The sequence below is a fragment of the Dipodomys merriami genome, unplaced genomic scaffold (assembly GCF_024711535.1).
Source record: "Dipodomys merriami isolate MVZ:Mamm:240054 unplaced genomic scaffold, mDipMer1.0.p SCAF_16, whole genome shotgun sequence".
NCBI lineage: Eukaryota > Metazoa > Chordata > Mammalia > Rodentia > Heteromyidae > Dipodomys > Dipodomys merriami.
In genome coordinates this window covers 15,397,107-15,418,510 of record NW_027202937.1, presented here as the reverse complement: position 1 = coordinate 15,418,510, position 21,404 = coordinate 15,397,107, and the positions used below count along the sequence as shown (strand labels likewise).

Here is a 21,404-nt window from a genome sequence, read left to right as displayed (position 1 = left end):
ACTATTGAAAACAAGTTGGGAGTTGAAGATTAAATGTGAGTGCTAGCTCAAGTATGTTAAATGTGTCACTCAGCGTTTATGGAATCATTACTAATGGGGTTTTTTTTTTTTTGGTGCCAACTCTGGGGTTTGAACTCAGGATATGGGTGCTGTCTCTGAGCTTTTGTGCTCAAGGCTAGCACTCTACCACTTTGAGTAATAACTCTATTTCCAGCTTTTTGGTTAATTGGTAGTAAAGACTCTCAGGGACTTTCTTGCCTGGGCTGGCATTGAATTGTGATTCTTAGATCTCAACCTCCTGAGTAGTAAGGATTACTGGTGTGAGCCACCAGTGCCTGACTTTAGCTGATACTTTGATAATTCATAAATGAAAGATAAAGAGATGTCTGCTATTAAAACTGAAGATGGCAGCCACCAGAATAATCCTTGATCTCTACAGATGAAAGAAATTGACTGGCAGGGATTTTTTGGGGGGTCATTTTAGATCACTTTGTATACTTTATACTATTCTTTTTTCTTGTATAGGTGTCATCTCATTTGTTTTTTTTTCTTGAGAATGTGAAAGTTATGTGTAATAAAATATTAGCATTCCTGGTAATTAAAACTGTTCAAGGTGACTGCTCACATAGGCATAGAGATTAGTAAAAGAGCTTTCGCCCACATGTTAACTCCAATTATCTTAGCGAATATGACTCAATGAGTTCTAGTTTGCTAGAGTTCTCACTAGTGTGTAAATGTTTTATGTCAATATATATTATCCAAAGGAAGAAAAGTAAAGCAATAGATACTGAGTAAAAAACAAAGTTATGAATGTTTGTGAAGCAGCAGAACTTTGGGGAAAGAAAACATTTTTTTTAACTTTATCAGTATCTTAAAAAAATCAAATTTTTATTTCCTGCAAGGGACTGATATTCACCAAGCACTTTATGGTTTACTATTATTTCCCAGATTTAGTGTTTTAAACATTAAAAACAATGAGAGTGCCAAAATGTTACATTTGAATATTTTTCTTGTGTTCTTTTATGAGAAAGCAAAGTGCAGGCTTCTTTCTTAATCCACTGTCTTTCTAACTTTCTCTTCATTCAGAGGGGATTTTGCCCATCTAAAAAAAAAGATCCTGTATCAATCTTTAATGCTTATCTTTGCAACTAAGTATCATCTTCTCAACCAAAAGGAAATTGTACACAGGGGAAGTGTGTGGATGTTGAATTTTACCTGGGTGGCATTGTTCTGAATTGTTTGTCATTAAGTGGTTAGGACTAGTACCACCTTTTTCATTTTGGGATTTCTTTGGATTTTATGATTAGCTATTTCTAGACTTGAATTATTTCCACGGCTTTAGGGAACACTTACCTTGAAGTTTTCAGGAACAGGAATACAGAAAGAACAGGCTCTGGGAAGAGAGGTCCAGCCAACCCCATAGCCAGGCTTATTGTCAGGTGGCACCAAAGGAATTAGTGTGCTGTAATGTGCAGAATGCGGCATGGAAGTCCCCTAGCTATCTCTGTGTGTGTTTCTGCCTATGGACTTTGATTAGGAAAGGTTTTTTTTTTTGTCTTGTTTTGTTTTGTTTTATATAAGACAACATACAAACCCCCATAATTGGAAAACAGTAAACTTTTTCTGTAAAAAAGCCTATGACAAATAGTTTTGCTTGTTTGTCTGGTTTTTTTGTTGGTCATGGGGCTTGAACTCTGGGCCTGAGTGCTGTCCCTGAGCTTTTCAGCTCAAGGGGAGCACTCTACCACTTAAGCCAGAGAGTTACTTTTGGTTTTCTTGTGACTAATCGGTGATAAACTCTCACGGCCTTTCCTGTCTGGGCTGGCTTTGAACCGTGATCCTCAGATCTCAGCCTCCTGAGTAGCTAGGATTATAGGCATGAGACACTGGTGCCTGGCTTTATGGTAAATATATTAATCTTCACCATCCAAGGTTTCTGCTGCAGTTATTCATCTCTGCTTTGCTGCTGGGGGTGGCAATAAGAGGGGAGCACCATGCACAGTATATAAATGATGAGGTTGGCTGTCCATCAAAACTTTACTTATGAAAACATTCCCAGAATGGCCTATCCTTTGCCAATCTCTGCTTTCTAGGCTTCTGATCTCTTAACTCCAAAACTGAGCTGTTCATTCAACATATTTTTTTATGATCAGATTTTTATATTTGAAATAATCAGAATGCTACTACTCACTGGCATTGAAACTTTTTTTTTTTTTTTGGTCAGTCGTGGGGCTTGAACTGTGTCTGAACTTTTTTTGTTCAAAGCCAGCACTCTACCACTTTCAATCACAACTCTACTTCCAGTTTTCTGGTGGTTAATTGGAGATAAGAGTATCACCGACTTCCCTGCCCAGACTGGCTTTGAACCTGGATCCTCATATCTCAGCTTCTTGAGTAGCTAGGAGTATAGGCATGAGCCACATTGTAACTTTTTTTTTCATTTTTTAATTGTAAAAATGTTGTACAGAGGGGTTATAGTTACATGAGTATGGTAATGAGTACATTTCATAGCGAGCATTGTTACCTCTTCCTTTATTTTCCCCCTATCATCACTTCCCTCCCCATCTCCCCAACTTCTCCCACATCCCCCTCCAACCCCAACATTGTAAGGTTCGTTTTCAATATAGTGTCCTGTACATCTCATCATCCCAATGAGTCAGCCTACATCCTCACTTAAGCATTCTGCAATATCCCTTCCCCTCCCCAAATTACAAAAATATATATACAAGGTGCAGAGCACCAGCATCAAATCCGGTGAAAACAGGGGTTATACCATGAGGGAAGAACATACAATAGAAACAAAAGAATTACATAGTGTATTGTAAGTACATTAAAAACACTAGCAAGAAAGAGGGGAAAAAAAAAAAAAAAACCTCTTGTGTCCCTGTCTTGAGGTACATTTTGCTTAACATTATCTCATATGGTTGGTTGTATGTACATAACCTTTGACCTACTCTGCTTGTCCTAGACATGTACTAGTCACTGCAAACAAGGGAAACCATGGGACCTATGTTTCTTTGGCTTACTTCACTTAATATGATTTTTTCCAAGTCTTTCCATTTCCTAACAAAAGAGGCAATGTCATTCTTTCTGATAGAGGTATAGAATTTATATATATATCTATGTCTATATCTATATATCTGACATTTTCTTGATCCATTCATCTATTGAGTGACATCTGGGTTGATTCCCTATCTTAGCTATGGTAAATAATGCTGCGATAAACATGGTTATGCTGGTAGCTTTGGTATGACCTTGTTTGTGATCCTTTGGTTAAATGCCCAAAAGTGGGATTGCTGGGTCATAAAGGAGCTCTGTGGAACCTCTATACTGCTTTCCAGAGTGGTTGAACAAGTTTGTACTCCCACCAACAATGCAGTAGGGTTCCCTTTTGGCCACATCCCCTCCAGCATCTGTTGTCATTAAATTTCTTGATTATAGGCATTCTAGCTGGGGTGAGGTGGAATCTCAGCATTGTCTTGATTTGCATTTCTTTTATGGCTAGAGAGGTTGAGCATTTCTTCATGTGTCTATTGGCCATTCTTATTTCCTCTTCAGAGAAGTCTTTCTTCAAGTCTTTAGCCCATTTGTTAATCGGGCTGTTGTTTCTTTAACCTTTGGAAACATGATTCCTTGTCTTTGCCTACTGAAATGGTTTGTCCATGACTTCCTTATCACTAAGTCCTACAGCTTTTTAAAAAATCTTTCATCTTTTTTATTTATTATTGTTGTTACTATTATTATTATCGGTAGTGGTACTGGGTTTGAACTTAGGGCCTTACACTTGCAGGTGCTATACCATTAAACTGCATCTGAGCCCTTTTTGCACTAGTTACTTTAGATTCTCATTTTCTGTCCAATCCTGCTTGGACCATAATCCTTCTTTTTATGCATCTCATGTACTTGAGATAACAGGCACATTCCAACTCAGCCAGCTTTTTTATTAGTGGCATGATGGTTTCACTAACTTTGTACTCAGACTGGTGTCCAGCTACCATCTGCCTGATCTTAGCTTCCTGAATAACTAGGATTACATGTGTGAGCCACCAAGCCCAACTTTTACTTCCATCTTTTGATGAGAGGAAGCAGTATAGTATAGTTAGCAACTTGAACACTCAAGTCAAGTGCCCCAGATTTGAATTCAGACTCTGTTGTTCCCTACCTCTGTGAACTTATATTAGTCATTTCCTAACATTTTTTGCTTCTGTGAAAATAGAAAGGATGATAACCTCAGAGTTATCATTTTGTGTCTGTTTCTTCCATTCTTGTGTTGTATCTTGTCATTATTTCTACTTGAAACTTTATTCTTTCATCTTGTTAGCACATTTTTCCAATGCTTTGTACTTAGCATTCTGCCATTTGGCTATCTGATCTATTGATATTTCTTTAACTCTCAGAAGATACTACAACGATTACTTGAAATAATGCATTAAAAAATAGTTGACCCACTCACTGGTAAATGTTGTTTATTGTCATTAGTTTTATTATTACAGGTACCATCTTATTACTGACCACTTTTCCTTACCTAAACTCACGTCTCTGTTCATTCAATAGTGTACCATTTTGTGTCTGTTTCTTCCATTCTTGTGTTGTATCTTGTCATTATTTCTACTTGAAACTTTATTCTTTCATCTTGTTAGCACATTTTTCCAATGCTTTGTACTTAGCATTCTGCCATTTGGCTATCTGATCTATTGATATTTCTTTAACTTTTGTCTGTGGAGAACTCCAGAAATAACCCTTGGGTTTCTTTTCTTTCTAAGGCATCTCACCTTTCTAGTTCCATTTTTAGCATTTCTATCTAAAAGGCCTTCTAAGATAATAGGCTTAGTAAGACAAAACTCATCTTATTGAACTGATTTTTCCATTTCTTTTTCTCACATCATTGCTAGACCCTGGGAGTCATTTTGCTCTCTTCATTTGCTGGTCTCATCTCATGGCTATTAGGGCCTGGCCTTTTACCTATGAAGTATCTTTTACAGCCATTCTTTGTCTTTCTATTTCTGTTGCTAGCCTCTATACTGTGTGTAGACTACTGTGCTGCAGTCCCATACTATTTGCCTTCAGCGGTCCAACCTGCTCTCCCATTGGAAGGTCCTTCCACTCCTAACCAGGAAATCAGAGGAGTCACAAGTATATGGATATGTTGCTACATGTGTTCATCCTTTTGCCTAGTCTCGTCTGTTAACCAGGTACAATAGCACAATTATGTCTGTAATCCTAGTATTTGAGAAACTGAGTTAGGAGGATTACTTAAACCAGGAGTTTTAAGCCACCTTGAGCAACATAGCAAGGTCCCATGTCAAAAAAACAAAACGAACAAAAAAGCAAACAAACATAGAAAATTTCTTGCTTAATCTGTAGAAATCATTCAAGCTAGCTAAGAAACTGTCTTTGGCTTCAAGCTGGTATCATGTTGGGTGAGATTTCTTAGAAACTCCTACAATTCATTTATCATTGAATAAACACTTAATAGGAGTCAATTATATGTCAGACATTATTGAAAGAAACAAGAAACCATATCAGTGAGGAAAACAAATGTTCATGTTCTTATGGATATTGCATCGTGTGGCATTTTGTATTTTGTTACTGTGAAATTTCTTTCCACGTCTATGGATTTTATGGTCTAATACTGTCACTTGAACCATGCCCCCAGCCCTCCATTTCTGTTTTTAAGGTGTTTGATAGCAAGGATATACTTCTTCAGGACTGTCTGTCTTTAGTGCCAGGTGTTCCATGTATTTTTCCTGAATACAGAAATATACATAAAGGAAGATAAAATTTTTTCCATGAACAAACTGTTGTCTGGTACTTAGAACAGTTGTAACAAGTTATGATTAACCAACACTGACCTTCATTACTAATAGTTTTAAATCATAAACTTGGGTTCAATAACACTGTCTATTTGAAAGAAAACAAAACCAAAACATTTGCCAACAAGGATAATATATAATATGAATTTGCTGTGTGCTGTGGTCACCAAAGAAGTTAGCTGACTCTCAAGGACGACAGTGTGTGACTGTTCAAGATATTCTCAAGGGGAAGCTATGGAAGCTGTAGGAACGTCATAGGAAGACAGATCAGGACCCAAAGATTAGCGAGGTCCCATCGCTCACACCTGAAATTCTAGCTACTAAAGAGACTGAGATTGAGGATCACAGTTTGAGGCCAGCCCAAGCAGAAAAGTCTGTGAGACTCGGATCCAGTTAACCAGCAAGAAGCCAGACGTATACGTGTGGCTCAAGTGGTAGAGTGCCTGCCATGTGTGAAAAATCTGAAGGGAGTGCCCTGGCCTTGAGTTCAAGTCCTGGTACCGGAACAAAAATAAGTATATGAAATAAAAAAAGATTATGATAATGACAGAGTGTATATTTCCTTAGAAAGAGAGGAGCTTCTGAAACTATGACAGTCAACATCTTTTCTTGTTTGCATTTTTTTTTAAAAGAAAATTGAACACCAGGGTTCAAGGAAGAAGTAAGGTTAAACTCAAAAGCCCAAACCCATTCATCTACCAAGAATTCTTCTGATGAATAACTCAAGAGTTCATAATTTTTTAGTATTTATTCTTTTTTATTTTTCACAATTTGAGTATGTACTTTATTAACTGTAAGTCAAAGTTAGTGATTTCCTGTCTTCAAAGTGTTTAGTTTGTCCCCTGTGTTATCATTCAATTTGATGTTAAGTAGATTCTTTTTCCATGCCTTGGACTCTGGCATCTGCATGTGCTCTATTTCATTGTGTTAAACTTAATTGAGTTCATACTCAGAACAACCTTAGAGACATGAGATTTTTATGTCATTTGAATTAAGGAACTAAATTTTTATGTTCCTTTTGGACATGATTTTAAAGTGTTCCACTTAAAGATGTTTTTCAATGGGTTCATCTAAATCTTCTCTCCTTGGTGAACACTTAATGTCAAATTTCAGAAGAGTCTTTAGTCTGTTGATGACTATTAACGATGATAAACTTTATAATGCCACATCCACATGCCTTTTAGATGGGCCATTTGTGGCCCCAGATGTACAGTGTTCCTTTTTTTAGTATGTGATTCATTTGTCTCTTGAAGTTAGGAGTGCATTCTTAGTAAGCTATGAATTATTGATGATCATTTTTGGTTTCATCAAGTACAGATCAATATGATAGAAGAGCTAGGTTATATAGCAATTAAGAATTTTAAGAGGTAGATAGCTCTATTCAAGATCTTGTATAAATGTGGAAAGTTAGATGTGATCCCTACTTGACTTTGCTGTGTAAATTTTAGTTGAAAAGAGTTTTAGAAGCTTTAGTCATAGAACTTTTTTTCTCTGTGGAATCTTAAGATAGTTCACTTATATAGCGCAGTACATCATACTACACTTACTGCAGTAACCTTGGTGTTATTGACCCTTATCAGCAGGATATATGCTTTGAATGTGATTTTTTCCCCCACAGATTGTCTTTTTGATGTACCAAAAAAGAGAGGTTAGATGTTATAAGACTGATTTTATTAAAGACAAATGGGGGGGGGGGAGTAAGGAAGGGAGGAGGGAGGGAGGAGGGAGGAAGGAAGAAAGGAAGGGTGGAGGGAAGGAAGGGAGAGAGGGAGGAAAGAGGGAGGAAGGAAGGAAGCAACGAAAGAAAGAAAAGAGTCAACATTGCAGCAAGTAGATCTGGGCTCTGTAATCAATCAGACTTTTTTTTTTTTTTTTTTTGTCAGTTGTGGGGCCTGAACTCTGGGCCTGGGCGCTGTCCCTCAGCTCTTCAGCTCAAGGCTAGTGCTCTACCACAGATTTGAGCTACAGTGCCACTTCTGGCTTTTTCTGCTTGTATGGTGCTGAGGAATTGAACCCAGGGCCTCATGCATGCGAGGCAAGCACTCTGCCACTGAGCCACCTTCCCAGCCCCTATAATCAGACTCTAAGTCTTCTAAGTAGTGTGGTAAAGTTTATATTGTTTTGAAACTACTGAATTGGAAGGGCAGACTTTCAATAATTGTATTATTAAATAATTCATACTAAATAGAGAAAATAAAATTTAGCTCAGAGTCTGATCAGACTGTCTCCTGATGAATGAGTTATCAAACAGGATAGGACTCTAAACATATAAAATTTCTGAAGAAATGAACAATTACTGAGAACATGCAATGGACAAACCATAGTTCTGACGAAAATACTGGAGAAAACCTTTAAGTCATACTGTTATTGTCCTTTTCTTCAGGCTCTTTGCTTTCTGTCTTAGTCTATGTCCTGTAGCTATAACAGCATACCCAAACCTGGGTGATTTATTTTATTTATTTTTATTATATGTATATATTTTTTTATTGTGAAAATACCCTACAGAGGGGTTACAATTACATGGGCAAGGAAATGAGTACATTTCTTATCAAACATTGTTGCCTCCTCCTTTGTTTCCCCTTTCCATCCCTGGGTGACTTATAAGTAGAAGTATACTTTGGCCTATACAATGATTAATAAAGAATAGAAGTTTAAGGAAGTGGCACTGTAGCTCAAGTGGTAGAGCATTAGCCTCCAGCAAAAGCTCAAGGAAAGGTCCTGAGTTCAAGCCCTAACACTAGGGAAAAAAAAGAATGGAAGTTTGGCCTATACTTCTGGAGGCTGGGAAGTCCTAGAGCATGACACCAGGATGAGGGCAAGATGGGAAGCAAAAGAGAAAGTAGGAACATGTAGAAGAGGCAAGACACAAGGGGAAGTTTTACTTTATGACAACCCAGTGTTGCAACTGATCTATTCCTGAAAGAACAGAGAGAAGGTTATTAACCTTTTACAAGAGCTCTGTCTCCACATTGAAGCGAAAATGATTCAAGTATAGTTGGCCTGAGAGGGAGACCTTAGTTGAAATAGAACTTGGTGTAGTTGAATTGATTTTTAACATGTCATTTTCCAGAAGATGTTCTGATTAATATTGGGACCAATAGGCAATTCGCATTATAGTCTAGTTGTCTCCACATCACACATTTGCTTTCTCAGTATCTCCCACATCACACATTTGCTTTCTCAGTACCTCCCACTCTGTGTGCCAGAGGGGTAGCTCATAAAGGTTAATAAAGGAGAAGAAAATGGAAGAGAGGAATAATATTGAACTCCATTGCATCTGTTCATGAAATTACGGTGCTACAAAACTCATAGAAAGCTATTGAATATTAGATGGGTAGAAGGGATGGGGAAAGAGAATAATAAAGGCATTCATCTAGTTAATGTAGTATGTGTGGTGTGTGTTATGTGTGTGTATATGTGTGTGCGTGTGTACATGAGAAGGAGAGAGAGAGAGAGAGAGAGAGAGAGAGAGAGAGAGAGAGAGAGAGAGAGAGAGAGAGAGAGAGAGAGACCATGGCGGAACTCTCTTGAACAATTAATACACATTGAGTGACTGGAATGTAAAATACTTCCTGTTGAGGGTTGGTTACTAGTAGAGGGGAAAGGGTGAACAAAGAAGGGTAAAGGAGGGGGGGTGTATGATTATACTTTGTATGTATGAAAATAAATGACAAAACCTGTTGAAATCACTTTGACAGTGGGGAAGTGGGGAAGAGAGCAATAAGAAGGGTGCATTTGATGAAGGCACATTATAATTATGTATGGCAATGTCACAGTAAAACCCCACAATTAATGTGTTACTAAAAATGTTTTTTAGAAGTTTTGAAGGAAAATTATTGTCTAGCAGCATATTACTGAGTAGCTACAAGATTTAGAATAGAGATGTGTTTATCTTTATGTGCTGCCTTTTTCTCAAGGCAGGAAAGAAACCTAGATGCCGTAGATCTTTTTTCTGGAGATAATGTTGCCAAAGGTTTCTTACATGAATAGGTAAACTAATGAATAACTAGTAATGAATAACTAGTTATAAGCTGCAGTATTGAAGATTCAGTTAGATATATTCATCTTCATGCATTCTGTGTATGGGAATGTTCATCTTCTTTTCTTCGTTTTTCTTCTAATCTCAACCTCAACTTGGTTGATCTGGATGTTTTTCTGGTGTGGTGAAGATGATTGACAGGATATGTGTGAAAGTACAAGATCATCTCAACTCCTTACGAAATTGTGGGGGAGATGCTATCCAGGAAGACTTAAAGTCAGCAGAACGGCTCATGCGTGATGCTAAGAACTCTAAAACGGTGAGTGTCACTTCAGGCTTTGTGAGGGTCTTGTTTAATAAGGTGTCAAAATTAAATTTTAGAAACTGGTTCCAACTTTCTTTACCTTTCTACTGTATTCTAAAGTTATTAACAAGTGGCGAATGAACTGAATTAATCTTTTTCTTCTTTCTGTGCCTGGGAAGATTACCAATAATGAAAATGTAAGATAATAAAACAGAGGGTCAATGTGATATACAGAGAGTATAACTGAGCCTTGAAGAATTGATAAGTGGTTATAGTTTAACTGAGTAATAATTCACTTACATTATTTTACTTCTAAGCTGATTACGTGAAACTCTCTTTTGTCAACTCTAAAGGGGAGCTTCTATTATGTTTATTAGGGTTTGGTTCCCCAAGTGTGACTTAATAGAAAAGGGATTAATCAGGAATTAATGAAACCTAGGGCCTGGTCTTCATTCTGCTATTAGGATCACGTAATCATTGTGGATCATTAATGAGAGGAACTTGCGAGTTAGTTTAATGCTTCTGTGGTACAATAAGAAATGTATATTTATGTTTGTCCCTAAAGCCCCTGCAATGTCCTGAATGATAGAGGTGGTGGGAACATCTTTTGTTACTGATAACATGTGCCTTTTAGCATCTCAGAGTTTATCCTCTTAGAGAACTTGGTGAGTCCCTATGTGATTAAAGCATTGGAACTTTCAGCTCTTCCTCTAAACTTTCTATAAACTTAGACAGACTAGAGATTGGAGATTCAGTCACCAGTGACTAATGATTTGATCAGCCATACCTCTGTAGTGGAACTTTCATAAAATATCTAAATAGTGGTATACCCATAACTTGTTGGATTGGTGCTAAGAAGGTTGCATACCTATGTGGAGAGGGCATGGAAGTCCTCCATGCCTCTACATGACTTCCATTTGTCTATTACTGAGTTGTGTTCTTTTAAAAAAAAAACAGTGATAGCAAATTTCTACCCTAGGTTCTCTGGGTCACTGTGATAAGTAATTGAACCTGAAGTGTATGTTGTGGGAACTCTTGAATTCATAGTCAGACATACCACTGATGACAAATGATTTATGGCTGTAAACTGAAGAGTCAGGACAGTCCAATGGGGCTGAGCTTTCTTACATGGGATCTGACATTAACTCCAGGCAGATAGACCCAGAGTAGAACTGAATTATAGGATACTCAGTGGTTATCTGAAGAGAATTGGAGACTTACTTGGTATGGCAAACCCCTAAACTTTTGGTGACAGAGTGTGATTAAAATGACTCAACTCTCATGCTCCAGATAAGGACACAACGGCACAAAAATTTCTAAGGTGCTGAATGACAGAAGTGGTCAAGTAAAGGTCTTCCAATGCCAGTATATGAATTCTTAGGCTAGTTGTGATTTATTGAATAACAATGAATGTTCATAGAGTCTGGACCTCAGTTTATTAATCTGTAAAAAGAAGCTTTGACTATGATGATCTTTAATAATACTTCACCTTTTCACTGCAGTGGTTTTGTTAGTTATTGAAATACTTTTTCAACTGGAGAAAGGTTACCTATTATTTTTGTTACAGTTGTTACCAAATTTATACCATGTTGGTGGTATGTCTTGGGCAGGAGCCAGTGGCTCATTATCCAATCCAATTCAAGAGACGCTGGAATCAATGGCTGGAGAAGTTACAAGAGTTGTAGATGAACAACTAAAGGTCTGTGGGTTTTATTATTTTGAAAATAAAAATATTATGATTTGACTGTATATTATAGTCATAGCTACTTGTGTTTTAGGGGAGAGAGAGAGAGAGAGTGTGTGTGTGTGTGTGTGTGTGTGTGTGTGTGTGTGTGTGTATACACAATTGCTGTGCAGATGAATGTGTAATAAAAGTTGAACTTCTATGTATATTCCTGCTTTATCTGCTTTGGAATAACTTCTGACTTAATTTAATACACTAATTGTCCATAATATAAGGAAAATGGTTGAAATTGACTGTGGGCACAAAGACAAGTTTGCTTTGATTTAAAAAAAATCTGTTAGTGCATTTGATTTGGAGAATAGAAAAGATGATAGAAGCTATGCTTATGGTATCTAGATGTAATAGGAATTCTGACATTAGGCTGCTAGACAGTAATATTGACAGAACTCCAGTTGGGAGATGAAGTGAACCCAAAGTAACAGGGATCTGCTGTAGGTTTACTGGCTAGGACAAAAAGTAAAACAAGGTTTCTAGAATTTTAGAGGAAGGTATATTAAGTTAAGATTAGATTTTTCATAAGGTAATTTTTCAAAGCAGCTGCACTCAAGAATTTCCATATTCAGAAAAGTTTCATAATTTCTCATCTGTCTTTCAAGGATGTCTTTCAAAACTGTCTCTACATTGCTGTCATTATTTGGTCTATTTTCTTTTGAGAGCACAATTGCTGGAGCTCATAGGGATTTGATGTGCAACTCAGTAATAGCTTCATAATATGCTAATTATTCTCTTTGAAAATTAAGTTAACTGAGTAGAAAGTGTTGTGGAATTTACGAGTTTTAAGTCTCTGTCTTACTAAGCATCTTTTACAGAGAGACTCAAGTGCCATTTTTATTTTCGTGAACTGTAAATGTATTTATTGATGTCACTACAGGGCTTGAACTTGGTTTTTCAGTCACACTTGGCTTTTTTTTTACTCTATCACTTCAGCCACACCTTCTTGATTTTGGCTGGTTAATTGGACAGGAGAGTTGTGGATTTGTCTTGACTAGGATGGCTTCGAACCATGATCTTCAGATCTCAGCCTCCGCCTGAGTAGCTAAGACTGCAGGTGGGAGGCATCAGCACCTGGCAATTGGATTATTTTTAATTCAAAGAGTAGAAAGGGATTCTTATACCATCTACTTCCTAATAGAACTTCTATCTGCCATGAAAAGAAAAATATGGAAGGTATTTCTTAAGATACTTCAAATCAGCTTTATTTATTTCTGAGTGCAAAAAGTTAAATTATACCTGCAAGTATATTTTTAAAAGAAAGGTTAAAAAATCACCAAAAATCCCAGCAGTTTTTTATCACTGTTAATAATTTAGTGCATTTTGAGACATTCTGTACCTACATAGAAAATATTACATCTATGTGATTATACTATACATAATGATTAGTAGTCACCGTTTATATTTGGCATCATGTCATGAATGCAGTTCTAGCAATATAAATGTTAGTTTTTCTTTTTTTTTTGGCGAGGGGGCGGGGAGGAGGGGTCCGGTCGTGGGGCCTGAACTCGGGGCCTGGGCTCTGTCCCTCAGCTCTTCAGCTCAAGGCTAGCACTCTACCACTTGAGCCACAGTGCCACTTCCGGCTCTTTTTTTTCTTTTTGCTTATGTGATGCTGAGGAATGGAACCCAGGGCCCCAGGCATGCAAGGCAAGCGCTCTACCACTGAGCCACCTTCCCAGCCCTAAATGTTAGTTTTTATAACTACATGGTATTCTTTTTTATGGCTGCACTGTCATAATTTATTCTCTAATTTCTGATTAATTTTACTTCCTATAAGTGATACTTCTAGGTAAAATATTATACATATTTTATACTTTCATACACACTTGCAAACTTGGGTCCAGCAATACAGACAATTATTCTTTTGGCTACATATTTAGCATATCACTTTTAATCTTTGTAATGTAATAGGACTATAAATAATCTCTGTCTTTTGAATTTCTTTAATATTCATTGATATATCAAGTACCTGTATCATCAATTGGTATTTCTTTTGTTGAAAATTACATGTTCATTACCTAATGTTTGCTTTTCCTTTAAAGTATTTGTGAGAATTTCTTACATAGTCAGATTTGGCTGACATTTAAATCAGCATAAAGCATTGTATGGTGATCTTTCCTGTCAAACAGCTTCAAACTATCAATTGCTGCTCCAAGAGGTCTAACTCAGAGATGATCCCCCTGCCTTCTGTATTCTTGTACTTTGTGACATACAAAGTTAGGTTTTCTGGGGAGGAACTAGAAGGCTGGTATCTGAAGAAAAAATACATTTAAAAATGCATTAAAAAACAAACCTGAGATAATGATTTTACTGTAAATAGGCATTCTCTATTTTTTTTTTTTGTCATTGGCTTTTCTGACGCCTTGTTAAATGTATGGCATTCATCTGCTATTTTCTTATTTGCAAGCACATTAATGTACTTTTCTCTTAGTCTCACTAATTTCTCCATGCCCAGTGGGGATGGCTCATTCCTCATATCTACCCACCTCACCTACCCCCATTTTCAATATTCTCTGTCCTTCTGAATTTTAGGCTTCTTTATCTTTGGGAATATCCATCATGATAAAAGTGAATAAGAACTTCTTAATCAAATGTTCCTTCTTCATTTTCCCTTACCCACGCACATGTTTAATTTCACAGGCCATAGGCAGTTTGTTTTGTTTCTGTTTTCTTCCAGTTTATCTGACAAATGAATTGCTTTTACTGTTTGGAAAACAATCCATTTTCTATTTATAGTTACCCTGCATTGGTTTTCTTAAAATTATATAAGGAAACTTTTTTTAAATACAAGCAGCATTCAATTTTTGTTAAACAATGATAGTCACTAATATCAAATTTCCTAATTTCAATGGTTTCCAGAATTATATTAAATGAGCAAGCGCTAACCTGGGTTCATTATTTCACAATAAAGATAATTGTTATTATGTAAAAAAAAATACTATAGAGAATGGAAGAAAAGTAAAGGGAAGGCCTAGACTTGTGTCCTGGATTTGCACATGGCTTCAGTATGTGCTATAAGTCATTGCCTAACTTTCTTTTCTAAAAATATATTTTATTGTAAAGGTGATGTATAGAGGGGTGACAGTTATATAAATAAGGTAATGAGTGCATTTCCTTTCAAACATTATTACCCCCTTCCTTGTTTTTCTCCCACTTTTCCTCCCCCTCAAATTGTAAAGTTCATATCCATTATAGTGTTTTGTGAGTATCACTGTTGCATTGGTACACCCTTTGTCCTTTTTCTCACCATTTTATTATTCTCCTTTCCTTCCCCAAATCAAATAAATGTACATATAAGACACAGGGTACCAAAATAAAAAACAGTGACAACAGGGGATAAACCAAAGGGGAAAAACTGAAAAAAAAAAAAATAATGTCACAAAGTACATTAAAACAAACAAACAAAAACAAACCTCTTGTTTGCATATCTTGGAGTTCATTTTGATTAGCATCATTTTATATGAGCATATGTATATAGCTATTAAGCTATTGTGGTTGTTGCCTAAAGTTTCTTATGATCAAGTTGCCTTGTACAAAATTGTTTTGTCTTATGATAATCAGGGCATTTAATCTTGATCATTTTGTGTTGTAGCCGGTAATGAGCATTTTAAATGTTGGATGAGGAAAAAGTTCAAGTAGCTCTTTGAGCCATCTTTCAAAAGTATTATTTCAGAAAGCAAAAGAAATGGCCAAAGAAGCCTAGACTTCTTACAGGAGAATTAAGTCAGGAGAAACTTCTTGAATGAGGTGATGTTTTCTTAGGACCAGCTTGTCTTAAGTGTTTTAGAATAACAAGTCTCCTTTTCTCTGTCTTTTTATTCTGACATTTACTCCTGGAGTAATATAGTAAATGTAGTGATGGGATTTGAGTGTTTTAACATAAGGAAACTTTCATTTTTTTCCCTTCTGGATTTAAAATTCAGGGTGTTTGTTTTGGCCTGAGAAATTCTTGACTTCACTCAGGACTTACATGGTGAAATACTTCCCTGGTAAATTTCAGATTTACTTAGGATATGAGACCTGAAGGGTTTAGGTGGCATATTGTCAAGTATTAACTCAGTTTTGCTAAGAGAGAGAGTTCTCTAAGTTTTCCTTTTCCTACATTTTATGTTCCCAAAGCAAGAGGATGAAAGTTTTCAGAACATTTTGGTTTGGAACTTATATTTGCAAGTCATCGGCTTGCTTCAGAGTGTGCTTCAGAGTGCGTGAGTATAGCTGACATCTTAAGATATTAATCCAATTTGCTTTATGCATATTATATAGATTTCTTCAGTACTAATAGTCATTTTTTACAATTAAGAAATATACATCTAGAGGTGGGATGGTCATGGTTCAAAGCCAGCCTGAAGCAAAAAGTTAGCAATACCTTTTTAAAAAAAACTGAGCCAGATGTGGTGGCCTATACCAGCTGAGTGGGAGGTGGAGGTTGAAGGATTGCTATCCAAGGCCAGCTCTAGACAAAGCCACACCCTCCTGACTATCATTAGAAAAATAAAATCTGATTGATACCTTTCAAATTCAGGGCCTTACTCATTGCAAGATGTCTGAAGGTAATAAAACACAGACTAACAAAATGAAGAATATATGAGAAAAGTGCAGAAAGATGGGTAGAGTAAATATAGCCTGGTTTAGCTTTCCAGAGGGAAAGAAAATGGGAGAGGGCAATTTTTGAAGAGATGGTAGCTGAGATATTCAGAGATGGGTTTCAGGAAGCCCTGTGAAACCCAAGCAACTAAAGCAAACCTATGTCTAGAGAGTTATCATCATGAAAAGTGGAACACTGAAGAAGAAGAGGTCTTAAAAGGAGTCCAAGGTGAGAGATGGGGAGGCTTTTTGTAATTGATTATAAAAGCCCATGTTCAAACCAGCTGATTACAATCAGCTATTCATGAGGCAGTGATACATCGTGTTCAAAACCAACCTAAGCAAAAGATAGCATGTAACTATCTGGTAAACAGATTAAAAACAAAAGGACTGATGCCAACTCCTTGGTAAGCATAGTGCCTCCAGTTCAGTCCCTGTACCAAAAACTGACAGCTTACTTCTCAACTGTTAAAGACAAGAAACAATGGAATAATATTCCCAGAGTTCTGAGAGGACCTGCAAACTGTATATTTATTGGACCTAATATTTGTGAATGAGGACTAGATAAAGGTATTTTCATTAAAAACAACAAACAAAACCAGATACTAGATACTTTACTGTCATTAGGTGACATTAAAAAAAAGAAAGCCAAAGGATACACTTTGGGAGAAAGGAAAAGATCTGATCTGCAAGAAAGACTAGGGAGCAGGGGAAGTCAATTGTGGCTTAATTAGAAACATGCTGTTGTAGAACCAGCATTCATGTCCAAAGTGTTTATAAGAAAAAGCAAACACAGTGCTAGAAATAAGTTTGTAAGTCATAATGAAGTAAGTTAAAACTTCCCACTGTCCTTAATTAAAAGTGAAATATTAAGCCTAATGTTATCCATTAGTCATAGTTTATTTAAATTAAAATCAAATAAAATGTGAAATTCAAATTCCAGGTGCTTAAGTAGTCCTACAGGGCTAGTGATCCCCAATTGGCTAGCACAGAAACTCCTCCCAGATGTTCTGTTGGAGAATGTTGCTTTAGACATGAAATATAGCATGCATGCTAAAAATTTCTAATGAAGCCACTGAAACAGATGCACTATTACATTCTTCGAGGTCATTAGAAGGAAGTGCTAGGTTAGTTTTGGTTGTCACAGGGATTGGTCGGGCCAGTGTCATTTCCTTTAAACACCCTGCTTTATTATAGATAACATGTTTACTTGAGTTGCATTGGAACAAAAGTAGTCATTGAAAGCCACGGGAAGGGTGGATATTGATTAACAGGATTTGGTGCACAGAGGGCCATGGGACTTGGAAGGGGATCCTGTCTAAGAACCTGGACTGAAAGCTACATGTCCTGTGATATTTCTCCCAGCCCTGCTATCAAAGAGTATATACCATCAGCTTTGGGTACCACTGAGTTGGCAGGGGAGGAAAATCATAGGGGGTGAAGCAGAAAGAAAGGGGTGATGTTTCCTTTAGACACTGGACAGGACCACTAGAAAAGGAAAACAAGGAAACAGAAGATCTGAGGCCCCAATTTACCCAGTTCAACCACAAGCTTGGGACCTTTAGCATGTCATTTATTTTCTCTGCCCCAGTTTCTTCCTTTATAAAATAGGGTCATGAAAAATCACCCTCATTTGCTACTTTGTGAATTGAAAGAAATCATGGATGAAATGATGAAATGACTTTGCATTCTATATTATATTGTTGGTTGGTCATTGTTACAATATAGGTCATGGTAAGGGACCTAACAGCAAAATATTTGTTGAATTAAATTCCTAAGGCAGTTGGATGCTGGTGGCTCACACTATAATCCTAGATACTCAGGAGGCTGAGATCTGAGGATCATGGTTCAAAGCCAGCTTAGGCAGGAAAGGGTATAACACTCTTTATTTCCAATAACTACCAAAAAAAAAAAAAAGGCAGGAAGTAGAGCTGTGACTCAAGTGGTAGAGTGCTAGTCTTGAGCAAAAGAAGCTCAGGCCCTCCCCAGGACTAGGAAAAAAAAAAAAATCTCCTAAGACAAGCTGACATTTTTTTTTTACAAGACCCAAGCCATGTGATCATGAATTTCTAGAGCAAAGTTGGATTAGATGACAGTGCAAAATCTGTTTATTTACTTACCTCAACTCACTTCACAGCCCACAGCAATTTCTTGGCACTGGAAGGCAGACCACCTCTTTCCATCTGGAGTTTATTCTAAGGGAATTAGCACTGCCAAGCAGGAAGAGCAATCACAATGCAGCTAATAGGTGACTAATAGTTTTACTCAAGCTCGCTCTTCTCAGATTTGTTGTACTATTATGTTTGCTTATGCCCAAGAAGAAAGTACACTATCTTGGTCTTAAACTGATGCGTGGTGTAGGAGCTTTCTTGAATAATGTATTAAATCATTGATGGTTAGAACAGAGTTATAGTAGGGACAGAGAGTTGTCAAAATAGGATTGGTTGCCTGGTACCAATGGCTCATGCCTGTAATTTAGTCTAAAAGCCCTAGCTAGAAAGTCCATCAGACTTAATCTCAACTACCAAAAAGGTGTGGCTTAAGTGGGAGAGAGCCAGGCCTTGAGTATAAGCCCCAGTACTGGTAATAAATAAATAAATAAATAGGAATGCCTTTTCTAAACTTCTCTAGAGGCAGCTGCCTTTTACTCTTCTCCCCGGGGCTCTAGGAGATCCTTATGAACAGCCTTCCATTTTGTTGCTTATTCTGGTATGATAAGAGGCTTTATTAATGGAGTTGGAGTTTGCCTGTGAATATGTGGGCAACTAGATGACTCAGCTAGTCTTTCATTTACAAACCTAGATAGGTCCTTGCTTACACCAGAACAGAAATAACATCTCAGCCTGTCTTTGAAAAATCTAGTTTGTTTGTTTTTTTAATCATTAAGAGTAGTCTTTGAAATCAGCCCAGTGTCAGTGGCTCACTCGTGTAATCCTAGCTATTCAGGAGGCTGAGATATAAGGATTGTAGCCTGCCTGGGCAAAAAGTCTGTGAGAGACCAATTAACCATTAAAAATCATGGAGTTGTGGCTAGAGCACTAGCCTTTAGTGAAAAAGCTGAAAGCCAGCACCCACACCATGAATTCAAGCCCCACTCCTGGGTGGGGGAGGGAGTAGTAAGAGTAGTCTCAGAAATCAGATGACTACTCAGACCTATAATATCCTGAGCTCTTCCAGTGCGAGCTGCACATTCTACTGAAACCTTTACTTAAGTAGGATCACTCAATCCTCAATAATCCTATGAAGTGAAAACTTTTTGTTCTTAGAAATCAGTAACTTCACCTATTGTCACTCAGCTAGGTTGCAAACTCAGGTCTGACACAAAGGCTAATGTCCTTACCACGCTTTTCAGTCCTATCATCTGTCTCCAGCAAATTGTTTAACCTCCTTTAGCTCACATTCCCTATCTGTAAAACAAGGATCCCAGAAATAGAAGCGTTGTCTGTCCCCCTAGATGCTGGAAGGAGAAAATGTGAAGAAATGTTCCTTCGATTCTGTGGTGTTATACAAATGTGTTTTGATTATTACTATTAATGTTGTTTATAAAGTGCTCTGTAAATGTTTTGTCTGTTATTATTCATGTTGTTTATTGTGGTTATCATAATTACTGTTTTACTTAACACTAAGGCTTTTCTTTAAAAAAAAAAAAAGAATCTAAAATTGGCAGTAGTTTCTCTGATTTTTCTGCTGCTGCTGGTTTAATGGAGCTATTGAGTGCTTTGTCCTAATTTGGAGTTTGAGACTCACATGCATTCAAAACTGATAGTTTTTTAAGAGATATTTTTAGATCTGAGGTTCATCTCTGCATGTTTATTTTCTAGCACCAGGGAGAACAATCTGGCGTGGTAAGTTGGTGCACAAAGGCTGGATCCTCATATTTGTTAATCCTCTCATTCATGGCTTTCTGTTAAATTCAGCTCTCAGTACAACACTTCAGATAGCAGCAGGAAGCTTGTGTGTTGTGAGAAGTGTCTGATGTAAAATGATTACCTGAGATCGGTGATCATCCAGTGCTCACAAAGTCACCCTGGGGCAGCTGAAAATCCTTGATCGCACCCAGGACTCTCAGGCTCAGGCTCTGTGTCGTATATAACCACCTCTCAGTTTTATGGTCCTGCCTCCGGTGCAGTGTCATCATCTCTCCTGCACTCTGCTGCATTGCAGGCTTTACTCGAATCCATGGTTGATGCCGCTGAGAACCTTTGTCCCAATGTGATGAAAAAAGCTCACATTCGACAAGACTTGATTCATGCCAGCACTGAAAAGATTTCTATTCCACGTACCTTTGTTAAAAATGTCCTGTTGGAGCAGTCTGGAATTGATATCCTTAACAAAATTAGGTAGGTTTATAATGTTGATAAAGCAAGGAGCTACAGTGTCTGAATGCAGTTGAGGCAGCTGGAAAAAGTGGCTTTATCCATATGTAATGTGTTAGGCATATCTAGTATGCAGAGACTGTCTCTCTCTCTATGTATATAGTTGTGCATAAATGCGTAGTTTTACCATTTCCAAAATAAGGCTATCTATATGCATTACTGAAGAGCCTAGTTTTAGGCTGTTTTTAAGGGCTCTATAGTTAAAAGGGGTGTACGTGTTTTTAATTCCTTGTGTTTGCCTCTGGGGTTTATCTTTCATCTTTCTAAATGACTAGCTTGAAGGCTGAGGGCAGTTTGCGTTCTATCACCATGGTTTTTTTTGTGAGCAAACACACTGCCTATAAATAGGCAGAGGCCCACTCTGACCTTACCATGTTTGCCTTCTGGTTTATTTTGATGTGTCTGCAGTGTTATGTGTATACTAGTGCTGTCACAGTTTGAAAAATATGCCGAGATATAAATATTTAGGAGCCATGGTCACTGACAAATTTTCCTTAATTTTTACTTAGAGTTTCTTGGTGATCATCAGTTTTCCATTGTAAACTCAGCTAATTGTATGTCTCCTCCTTGGAGAAAGTTCAGAAATACTTTTGATTTCCTATTGAAGCTA

At 37.2% G+C, this 21,404-nt stretch overlaps 1 protein-coding gene across 5 annotated transcripts in view; it reads left to right on the top strand.

The window, feature by feature from the left end:
• The window catches only part of Carmil1 (capping protein regulator and myosin 1 linker 1), a 288,276-nt gene that overhangs the window by 212,617 nt on the left and 54,255 nt on the right, over positions 1-21,404 (top strand). For all 5 annotated transcript variants that reach the window (XM_070024433.1, XM_070024432.1, XM_070024431.1 and 2 more), the window contains exons 25-27: positions 9,983-10,111; positions 11,664-11,795; positions 20,583-20,758. In XM_070024433.1, the coding sequence (XP_069880534.1) occupies positions 9,983-10,111; positions 11,664-11,795; positions 20,583-20,758 (437 nt within the window). The remainder of the gene's footprint in view (positions 1-9,982; positions 10,112-11,663; positions 11,796-20,582; positions 20,759-21,404) is intronic.